At 33.9% G+C, this 12,043-nt stretch overlaps 1 protein-coding gene across 4 annotated transcripts in view; it reads left to right on the top strand.

Annotated features, from left to right (window-relative positions):
* LOC145260476 (phosphonopyruvate decarboxylase-like) overlaps positions 1-11,672 on the top strand; it is a 187,750-nt gene extending 176,078 nt beyond the window's left edge. For all 4 annotated transcript variants that reach the window (XM_080118580.1, XM_080118581.1, XM_080118579.1 and 1 more), the window contains 3 exons: positions 5,361-5,466; positions 8,157-8,354; positions 11,312-11,672. In XM_080118580.1, the coding sequence (XP_079974706.1) occupies positions 5,361-5,466; positions 8,157-8,354; positions 11,312-11,491 (484 nt within the window). In that variant the 3' untranslated portion in view covers positions 11,492-11,672. The remainder of the gene's footprint in view (positions 1-5,360; positions 5,467-8,156; positions 8,355-11,311) is intronic.
* Positions 11,673-12,043: the final 371 nt, after the last annotated feature.

Raw genomic sequence — 12,043 nt, 5'->3', positions numbered from 1 at the left:
TAATATATATATAATATATATATAATATATATATATATAAAATATATATATAATATATATATATATAATATATATATAAAATATATATATTATATATATATAATATATATATATATAATATATATAATATATGTATATAATACATATAATATATATAATATATATGTATATATATAATATATATAATATATATAATATATAATATATGTATATATATATATATATAATATATATATATATAATATATATAATATCTTCTCTATATAAATAAAATGAACTCATTTTTTCCCGTCTGATTTTGACATTAATAGGATTAAAAATCAAGATATTTCATGCAAATATAATATGCACAAACGGCAGAACAATATCTGAGGTGTGTTATAGACTTATTATTTCTCAAATTCCTCGATAATCTTAGATTTCTATACTTTTTCTGCTGAGAAGTCACGGCCAAAATCGGTTAAGATCAATGGAAGTGGTAAAATATTTTCTCTCTAATAAATTCCTCCTCCCCCTGCCACCACTTAACACCATTTGGGAATCGTTCACAAGGAACAGTTGAGAAGAGAACACCGGTTTGGCTTCGTAGTTCTTTCATGTGAAGTTATTTAAAATCACTAAACTAAGCTGCAGTGCTCTGTGGCGTAGTGGTTAGCGTGCTGGACAATTCACATTATATTTTCACGTTTGCGCCGACCTACCGTAGTCGTTTTTTTTTTTTTTTTTTTTTTTTTCCTAAACAACTGGAATGGACTTTTCTTGGTGGCCGAACTGTTAACGTTACAGATGTTTTTTTTGTTTTTGTTTTTTTTCACACTTTATTTTCCTACTTTTACTCATGACTCCGGGTTTGATCCTTCCTACTTACCTACCATAACATTTTTTAAACCCCCCCCCGTCCCGGAAACAAACACTCGGGCAACGCCGGGTACCCCCGCTAGTATATATATATAGATATAATATATATATATAATATATATATGATATATATAATATATATATATGATATATATAATATATATATATAATATATATATAATATATATATATATAAGTAGGTTGTAGTTTGCTTGAAGCATTGTTGAAGAAAATTATAAGATAAAATTAAAAGCCAAGAACAATGCGAGATTTTTTTTTATATAGAGTAAAATTAAATGCAAACAAAAGAAATAAATTTCTTTTTTTTTGTTGTTTGTTTTTTCTTTTTCACACAAATTTTAACTCTAAACAACAGTAATTTTTTTTTCTGTTGTATTCAATGGTGTTGTAAATCTCAATATATTTCAGACTTATTAGTCCATTTTCAAGAGAAGACAGCGGAAGAGTGTTCAAAATTGGAAAAGTAGCCGCAGAGTTTGCCACGTGATACCGCGAAATATAGGACAAAAAATGACGTTAGGAGAACGTTAAAATAAATCAGTTGATGTTTGAAATACTTGTTGCGTTTGTGAATCAAGGGAGATGACTATTCAAGCAAGGTTTTTTTTTTGTTTTTTTTTTTAATTATTGTTTTTCTTATGTTTTAAACTTATATTATAAAAGCGGAGCTCAATTCCAGTCTATTGTTTAGTTTGGGTCGGCGTTATTGAATTTGTGGAAATTCAATAACGCCGACCCAAACTTAAAATTTACTATAGAACACCCAGACTCTTCGGAATCTCTTTCTCTACTTGATTTTAAAATACAAATAAAAAAAAATGGTGCCATATACACTGAATTCTACAGAAAACCCGCCAGCAAACGCCTCTTCGTACATTTCAAATCTGCGCTACCTCTCAAGGACAAACTAAACTACGCACATGCCGAAATCTCACGCATACAAGACAAATGCACTAACATCTCCGACAAACATACACACACTAACAATTTCCTACAGACCCTCTCACTAAACGGCTACCCTAATACGATCCTATCCTCACTTAAAAAGAAAAAACGCAACACCCGACCCTTCTCTAACAATTGTTTTCTAAAACTACCCTTCCTCAGTGACAAAATCTCATCTTCAATCCGAAAAGCCATCCGCAGCGAGGGGCTCAACATTCAACTCATCCACACTGGATCTACTTTAAGACAACAGCTCAACCGAAAACATCCATCGCATACACCTTCCCCTTGTTCACTCTCTAATTGCCTAATATCACACACAGGTTTATGCTTTAAGAACCACGTTGTTTACGACCTACAATGCGCTAAATGCAGTGCATCTTACATCGGAAGCACTACCAGATTGCTTCATCACCGCATTAAAGAGCACTTAAACACTACTGCTTCGTCGTTCTATAAACATATTCGCACTTGCATTAATTCAGAACCAGATTTTCACATCAACATTCTTGCTTCTTCAAGAAACGTAGGTCAACTTCGTATCCTCGAATCTTTAATTATTTCAAAAAATACTCCCACACTAAACAATAGACTGGAATTGAGCTCCGCTTTTATAATATAAGTTTAAAACATAAGAAAAACAATAATTAAAAAAAAAACAAAAAAAAAAACCTTGCTTGAATAGTCATCTCCCTTGATTCACAAACGCAACAAGTATTTCAAACATCAACTGATTTATTTTAACGTTCTCCTAACGTCATTTTTTGTCCTATATTTCGCGGTATCACGTGGCAAACTCTGCGGTTACTTTTCCAATTTTGAACACTCTTCCGCTGTCTTCTCTTGAAAATGGACTAATAAGTCTGAAATATATTGAGATTTACAACACCATTGAATACAACAGAAAAAAAAATTACTGTTGTTTAGAGTTAAAATTTGTGTGAAAAAGAAAAAACAAACAACAAAAAAAAAGAAATTTATTTCTTTTGTTTGCATTTAATTTTACTCTATATATAAAAAAAAAAATCTCGCATTGTTCTTGGCTTTTAATTTTATCTTATATATATATATATATATATATATATATATATATATATATATAACTTCGATACCATCAGCTAGAATCGAAACCAAAACATACTCCACCCTCATTCCTTAGCCTCTGAGCCGCACCCATACATAAACACATACACCAACGCATATTAGGTTGACAAGAAAGGTCTTGCATAATTTTTAATTTTGATTTCAAGTGATATATTTTCAAATAAGTTTTCGTTATAATACCTTTACGTTATATATCATTTAAAAAAGCGTGTTTCGCTTGACCTAATTCGTTTGAATTACAATCGTTTTAAGACAATTATGTCTTTTTAGAACATCAAGTAAAACATGGAAAAAAAAGCAAATTTACACAATTTTCCTACTTCAATTCAAGCTAGGCTGAAAAGCTGCTGAAACAACATGCGATATCAACAAAGCATTTGTCCCAGGGACCACTACTGAACACACAGAACATTGGTGGTTTAAGAAATTTTGTGGTGGCGACGAGAGTCTCGAAGATGATAAGCATAGTGGCCAGTCAATGGATGTTGACAATGATCAATTAAGAGCCTTAGTCGAAGCCAATCTATGCACAAATGTTTGAGAACTTCCTTCTGAATTAGACATGATGTATACAACGATTTCCAACCACTTAAGAGATTGGAAAGAAAAAAACTTGATAAATGGTTGCCTCACGAATTGAACAACAACCAAAAGAAACTCCGTTATGAAGTGTCATCTTCCCTTCTTTTACGTAACAAGAATGACCGGTTTCTCGACCACGTTAAGACTTTGCGATGAAAAGTGGGTTCTTTAGATCAACTGGCGATGCTTAGCTCAGTGGTTAGAGGCCGACAACTTTCCGAAACCAGAGTTGCACCAAAAGAAGGTCATGCTCACTGTTTGGTGGTCTGTAACCGGTCTCATCCATTAGTTTTTTGAATACAGGCGAAGCCATTACAGCAGAAAAGTACTGACAACAAATGGATGAAATGCATCAGAAACTTTGACAACAACACCCAGCATTAGTTAATAGAAAAGGCTCAATTCTCCTCCATGACAATGCATGACCGCACATTGCTAAACCGACCCTGCAGAAGTTAAATGAATTGGGTTACGAAACTCTGCCATATTCTCCGAACGTCTCACCTACCGACTACCACTTTTTCAAGCATCTCAACAACTTTGCGTGAGAAATGCTTCAAAACCCTAAGCGATATCAAAAACACCTTCAGCGACTTCATCGCCACCAGAACGCAAGATTTTTACATTACTGGCATAAATACACTTGTTTTGCGTTGGCAAAAGTGTGTTGATTCTGATAGTACTTATTTCGATCAATTTTTTTTTTTTTTGAGCCGAGATGCGTTCATCTGAATTGAAAAGTTAAAAACCGCAAAAACCTTCTTGCCAACATGATTATATACAAAGTCACCTGTGATTCCTTTGTTAAAAGATGGAATCGCCTGATTGTCAAAGACAAGATTTAAGCAACAAGCAAGGATGGTCAACAAACAGTTTTATAATTATATAGATTTGCATCTTAAATGTCATTTCAAAGACATTTTTTCTTTTTATTCAAAATTTCATCTTCTAATAATGTATTATTTTATAATAAAAATCAAGTAGCAGATATTCATTTTGATATCTACGCTGACCATAAATTTCAAGATCAAAAGAAATATTTAAAAATGGGCACCATAGTTGCAATTCAATTGTTTTGAAAGTTTCAATTAAGTCACTTTGAATTCTCCTCTCTAGTAAATTAGCTAATGCTAATATTTCCAATCTCTTTTACTGTTTTTTTAATTAGTCTTTGAACTCTGCTTTGTATTCTTTCCAATCTCAATATTACACTTCAGTTCCCATGTCTACACATCGGAGCTGACGTCCGAGTGCAAAACTCTATCTGTAGTCTTATCAGAGCTTATTTTAATATAGTAAAGCTGAGTTAATCAATGCTTGTTTCTCTAAAGATTTTCGTTTATATATTTTGATCACATGCATGTTAATATATTTCTTAGTTTTGGGATTGACTTATGCTTGAAAAAATCAATTTTAAATGTTTTAATTAGCTGTGATTTGTCTATTACTCTCAGCCTCTCTCTTCTGGTGCTGTTAGATCAGCCTGTCTGAAGACGTCGGCTTCCTGACAAAAAAATCTACCAAACATTGATGTTATTGTTTTTTTTTTTCCTTTTCCTTTGCAAAATTCAATCATGTTCTGCAAAGCCAAAAACATCAATCCTTTTTTTTTTGTTTATGGACAAAACAAGCAAATCAAACACGATGAATAAATATTTGATGATATAAATAACTTGAAGTATAAAAACTTTCATCAAAATGACTGAATTTGTCATTAAAAAACACAAAAAAGGGTTGATATGCCGTAAAACCAAACTCGGCCTCTATCACTATATATTGTTTCATTCTATCGTTCTTATTTTATAGTTTTTAACCAAACTGTATCATTGTTTTTTTTGTTTTTTTTTCAGAGTGGAGAAAGACACTGGTCATGAGAAGGATTTTCTTACCGTTGGCTCGATGGGATATGCTTCGACCATTGCTCTTGGAATAGCAATGCAGAAGCCGAACAAACAGGTAAACTAGTTTCTGAACTAACTCTAACAGCCACCACAGAAAAAAAAAGTTTAAATATCTAACACCTTTTGCTATACGCAAAAAAAAAAAAAAAAAAAAAGAAAAGGAAAGCATACTTTTATATTTGTGACTTTATTCTTTAATTGACGCCATCTTTGTTTATATTCTCTGGTCCCCCCTCGCCAATCTTTCACGAAAGACACCCGACTAGCTGAAACCACTGTCAATAATTTTCCCCACTCTTTATCCGTGCCTAAATCAAAACGTAGATTCCATGAACAAAGCTTCTTTCTTAGAACTGCATGCCTGTGGAACTCTCTGCCGCTTGCCTGTTTCCCTCCCGACTTGAACTTGGATGTCTTCAAGTCCAACACAAACAAATTCCTGATGAACCGCCCCCTTAAGTAATGACACTTTATCAATTCTCCAATACTAACTATCACTACGATACTATCCCACTGATTACTGTACACACAATAACCCTTATCCCCGAGTGGCTTCTGGGCTTTGGTAAGTGGTGACCTCCATGTAAAAAAAAAAAAAAATAGGTAGGTATGTGTATATGTTTATATATTTCTATCCACTTGTGCTATAAGATCAGGCTGTCTAAAGATATCAGCTTCCTGATTTAAATGTACCAAACATTGATGTTATTGTTTTTTTTCCTTTCCCTTTTCAAAACTCAATCATGTTCTGCAAAGTCAAACACAAAAGCAAAAATTGTGTTCTACAAATCCACCAAACTAAACACCGTGAATAAATATTTGAAGATAGAAACAACTTGAAACTTAATTTTTTTTTCTTCCTCAAATTACTAGATTCGGTATTAAATATTCAGGTTATTTAATGGTTGATATGTTGTGAAGCAAAACCAACAAACTAAACACCATGAATAAATATTTGAAGATAGAAACAACTTGACGTATTGTGTTCAACCCAGCAAAAACAGTTGTGCTATTATCTTCTAGATATCTATCTCCTGTTCCTGTCCATGGGATTTGGTTTCATGATACGTTTGTGCCATTCATGAAATGTCATAACTATCTGTGTGTAATGATATCTAGCAATCTCAGGTTGGACGACCACTTGTCTTATATACTCAACAGGGTTAATAAGGTGTTTTACATGTTGCATATGCTAAACTATCAAATTCCTCATGAATGCCATTTGCTGACTAGGCTTTACAAGGCAATGATTCGTCTCCACTTGGAATATGGGTTCCTAGTGTTTGTTGAAGTTGGCAAGGTGTTCTCTGGTTCTCTTGAGTATCTACAGCATTGTGCTATATCAGATATATACTGCATATTCTTTTGCGACTTTGTTTCTCTGGAGTATATGATCTGCTTTGATTAGATCTGCTGTTTACTCGCCAGAATCTGACAGTAGCTTCTTCTGTTGCATACAGATTATTTCATGGTTTGTGCCTTACTACAATGCTTAAATACCGCCCTGTGCTCCAGCTGAACAGACCAAACCTGTGATGATATGCATTCACATTGTCTACTACATAATCACACTGGTGTTTGCTCATATGTAACAACGATCTTTTGCATTGTATTCTGCAGTCCTGAACCTACTGCCTCAGAATTGTGTCAATGAACATGTATCACTGTCACATTTTCAGAGTTCTGTGTTGACTAACTATCGTGATATTCCCACGTTTTATGCATTCCCTAATTAGCTTAGTATTGCTTACGGTTCTATGACCATGGCTCAACAAAGAAAAAAATAAAAATTTTACCAAAATTACTGGATATGGCATTAAATAACACAAAACGTATTGCTAAATACAATAATAAATAAAACAAACCTCTCAAACAACCAAATGAAACTAAGAATAGACTGCTTACTGATTTCATTAAAATTTTTTTTTTATTTTAGAATCGAAAATAAGCAGGTAAATCTCTAAGTAGGAGTGGGACTTTAGTGTGATCTACAGAAATAGGGATTGTGTTTGAGAGTGGATGGTGTCCTCTCCCAGCTGACGGATGGATGTTCCAGTTCTGAAAGGTGTTGCGGACCAGGATATAAAATACCCTAAACTCGCTACAAGAAAAAATAATGAAACGAATTGAATGAAGGAAACAAAGAACTCAAATGCTGGAATAAAATAAACATGTTGTTTATTTTCTGTTGAGAAATGAAAGTCTTGGGTGTACACGTGTTCATTCAGCCGTTGACGACTATGCGCGTGGAAGGAAAGGGGGAATGCAATAGAGAAACGCGAAGTGGCAAGCCGGCCTGTAGAAAGAGAGGGTTAAGCTCAGTAGAGTGTCGCGCACATGTCTGTTTTGATGGACCAAAGGCTAAGGGGAGATAGTGACGTTAGAGCACGCGGTCGGTTCGTCGACTAAGCAGCTCGAACGCTGGTCCGGACGAAAAAGGGAAGTTAACAGGTTTTGTTGACTTTTATGCTGGAGTTAGTGTTCTGGGTGCGCATGTCTGGTTTTCACTTTAAAGGAAGTGACGTCACAGCTCGGGTGTGTGTGCATGAATGTGAGTGTATGAGGCTGTGTATATGCGTGCGTGTGTGTGTGTGTGTGTGCGTATGTGCGTGCGTGCGTACATGTGGGTGTGTATATGTGAGGGAAAACATGTTCGAACAAAGGTCTTCTCCAATTCGGAACACGATTCACATACTGTGCTATGTTGTTGATTATTTTTTTTCTTAAATATTTTTTCTTGCATAGGTCTTCTGTCTTGACGGTGATGGGGCAGTCATCATGCACATGGGATCCCTGGCAACGATTGGTCAGAACGGTCCAGCCAACCTGAAACATATTATCATCAATAATGCTTCTCATGATTCTGTTGGCGGTCAACCAACGGATGCCCAAAACAGTAACTTCTCCTTCTGTGGCATTGCAAAAGCTTGTGGCTACAAAGAGGTCAGTAGGTGTTTTGTCTCTTCGTTTTAGTCTTACACTAGAAGGCCGCCCAGCGTTGCCCGGTCGTAAGATAGGGTTAAATATGATATTTTAATGCATGCAGAGTTCCTATTTCTTATTATAGAGCCAATTTTCTGTTGATTATTATATGGTACCCAATACAGAGTAGTGCCCCCCCTCCTTCTGGCATGACTCGGTTGTAAAATACGTCTAAATATATTTTAGTTTATGTAAATTTCATATTTATTATTATAAAGCAAATATTCCATTGTTATATTTTACCTAATATATAGTAGAGATTTCAAAAGTTAAAAAAAAAAAAAAAAAAATTGAGTGCCATCAGCTAGAATTGAAACCAAAACATACAGCGTTACAGCATTATTCATTAAGTTTGAAAAGTTTGCTAGAAATGAAAATTTGAGACGGCGAGAAGCAAATTCAAAGTTGTATCACTTCCACGATTCTATTTTTTTTTTATTTTTTTTTTTTTTTACTTTTGCAATATGCGGAATCATGATCGGAAGTAAATAATAAATAAATATATAATAAAGACGAATGAACACTGTTATGCATGAATTGATTCTGCTGGGAACTGCAGGAAACAAAACGATGACGCAACAAATTGATTAAAAAAAAAAAAAAAAAAAAAAGTAAATAAAGTTCCCCGGGATTTGTGGCAAAAATGACACCGAAAAATAGGGATTGGATAATATCAGTCTCAAGACAAAAAAAAAAAAAAAAAAAGAAATGACGAACGACGAACACATGCAAAAACAATAGAGACAACACCATTACACAATTAATATGAATTTTATTAATTAAAATTCATTATAAATGTAACAACAACAAAAAAAAAAAGAAGGAAACTATAACAAAAGAAAAGATAAATCAAGTTATTGGGCAAGGGACTTTACAATCAAATTCACTGAGTAAAACTCGTCATATCGACGCAAAGAGTTCATGAAAAGTTGTGTGTGTGTGTGTGTGTGTGTGTGAGAGAGAGAGAGAGAGAGAGAGAGAGAGAGAGAGAGAGAGAGAGAGAGAGAGAGAGAGAGGACGAACTCACAAATCCTTTCATTTTTTTCTTATATCTATACCTTTACTATTATATAAAAGGACCTTTGTCCACGTGTGTGAATTCGTTTCCTATGAACTCGAAAACGGCTGGGCCAATTTTTATGAAATTTCACACGAAGGTACTTTATGTGCCTGGCAGTTTTCTTAGATAGGTTTTCTCTCGGAATGTCTTTGATAAGTAATCGATATTCCAAAAAAAAAATATGTGAAAGAAGGAAAAGGCAATTTTGACCAAAGTTAATAACTTACAAAGCCTAGCATCACAAGCGCATTTGAGAAGTTTTATTACCACACAAGCAGAAAGGCCCGACATACAGAATCAACAGTAGGTTCTTTCATGTGACAGGGGAACATTCAAAATGAATGGTTCTGTTGAAAGCACAATTGAACCATGATACTTGACTTTTTCATTTTAAACTTTAATTTGATCCGTTATATACAAAAAAAATAATTTTATAAAATCAACGGTAGGTTCTCTACAGTGCAATGTACACTAGAATGTATTGTAAACTAACTCGTTGTGAAAACCATATGAGCTTCCTCCCGGTACACCACGGTGGGTCTCCAACTTAGAGCAGACAATCGATTTGATTGAAAAATGGGCGATTTCACTGATTTTGATGACAATAAAAATGTGGGAGTGTGAAACATTTGTTGATCATCGTTCAGTCCCGGGCAACGTCGAATCATTCTGCTAGTATATATATATATATATATATATATATATATATATATATATATATATATATATAAGAAATATAAAAATACCAGCGGTGGTTGACGTTATGTTTTGAGAAAAATAGAAAAACTGAATGAAATTATTAAAATAATCAACGTTTCGTCCTTATTTCAGAGGACATCTTCAGGATATTAAGTAAAAATGCAAGAAAAGAAAAAGTCATGACTTTTTCTTTTCTTGCATTTTTACTTCAATTATCCTGAAGATGTCCTCTGAAATAAGGACGAAACGTTGATTATTTTAATAATTTCATTCAGTTTTTCTATTTTTCTCAAAACATAACGTCAACCACCGCTGGTATTTTTATATTTCTCTCTCTCTCTCTCTCTCTCTCTCTCTCTCTCTCTCTCTCTCTCTCTCTCTCTCTCTCTCTCACACACACACACACACAGTTTGACTGTCGGTTTTTTTTTGTTTTTTTTTTACAATTTCTTTCATTTTTGCAATCCAATGTGACAAACGTCCTCTCTTTCTCTTTAAAACGACTTTCTTTTCCTCTATAAGAGTATCTCCCTCTTTATAGAGTATCTCTCTTTCCTTCTGTCTATTTTTGTTTTCAAGCAGACGATACGTAAAAATAAACAAATCTCTCCCTCTCCGTTTTTTTTTTCATATCGCTGACAATTGCAAATAAAGAAAAGAAATTTTTTTTTGTATATTATTTTTCTTGGAATCCTTTGAAATGAGTAATTTGTATATCATTCTTTTTTTTTTTTTTTAACTTTTTTTGCAGACTGTTATCCTCATCTTCAGAGTGATTGTTGTTTCACCACGTTTCAGCCAACATCCTCTTGCCTTTGGGACCCGTGGCACAGTGGATAGAGGCGTTGAGTCTCTACACTTTCAGGTGCGCATTGTTTGAAGATAGTGGTTCCAGGCCATATCCAAAGCAGGCCAGAGGACTAGTTGGCCAAACACGTCATGAGACAACAACTATGGAAGGCAGTAAATACTGGAGATACAGTTACAAGACTCAGTATTCCTATCCCGTTGCAGTTAATCACATGAAGGAGGCCAGAGGATAAGTCGGCCGAAACGTGGTGAAGCAACAACAATTATGAAGATGAGGATAACAGTCCAAAAAAAACAAAAAACAAAAGATAAAAAAAATGAAAAAACTTTTTCTTTATTTCTTTTGCAGGCTAAATCAGTTATAAGTGAAGAAGAGTTAACAGAAGCAGTAGTTTGGTTGAGGGCAACAGACGGCCCCGTTTTATTGGAGGTTAAGGTCAACCCTGGAGGCAGAACAAACCTGGGCAGACCAACACGTACAACACAAGAGAACAAGGCTGACTTTATGCACTTTTTGGCGATTAATTAATTCATGGGAACATTTTTATTTTTTTTTTTTTTTTAGAACAGTAATCTTCATTTTGAAAAAAAAAAAATCCATAAATTTTACAACACATAAAATCATATTGGATTGAAAGCTGGAAAAAGAAACTCTATTTTTAATTTAAATTAAAAGAAATAAATTCATATTATTGAAACGTCTTTTTAAATGATGGATGTTGTAGTTTGCTTGAAGCATTGTGCATAATGTGAAAGGAATTGTATTTGAAGGCTATATCAATGTGGTTCATGGGAAACACTGTGGACACGAGTTAGTATATAAAACAACAATGACAATATTAGAAGAAATTTTCAATATTTTTCAAATATTACGTTTATTTACCAACATAACGTGTCATACAAGATGGTAGGTGTTGATGTCCCTAATTTTCGAGAGTAGCATCTCTTCTTCAGGAGAGAAAAGAAAAAAAGAAACGTATACAACTTTTCACTGAGGCTTTCCTTTGTCTGTTTTATTTTTTTTATCTATTTCTTTATTTTTGGAAGTCAATGGCACAGTCTGGCTGCTAAATCAACTTAG

This window comes from Euprymna scolopes, chromosome 36, assembly GCF_053919585.1.
Source record: "Euprymna scolopes isolate OS-2025 chromosome 36, ASM5391958v1, whole genome shotgun sequence".
NCBI classification, from domain to species: Eukaryota; Metazoa; Mollusca; class Cephalopoda; order Sepiida; family Sepiolidae; genus Euprymna; species Euprymna scolopes.
Note: the sequence above shows the minus strand (reverse complement) of the source record. Positions and strands in the feature narration are given on the sequence as shown.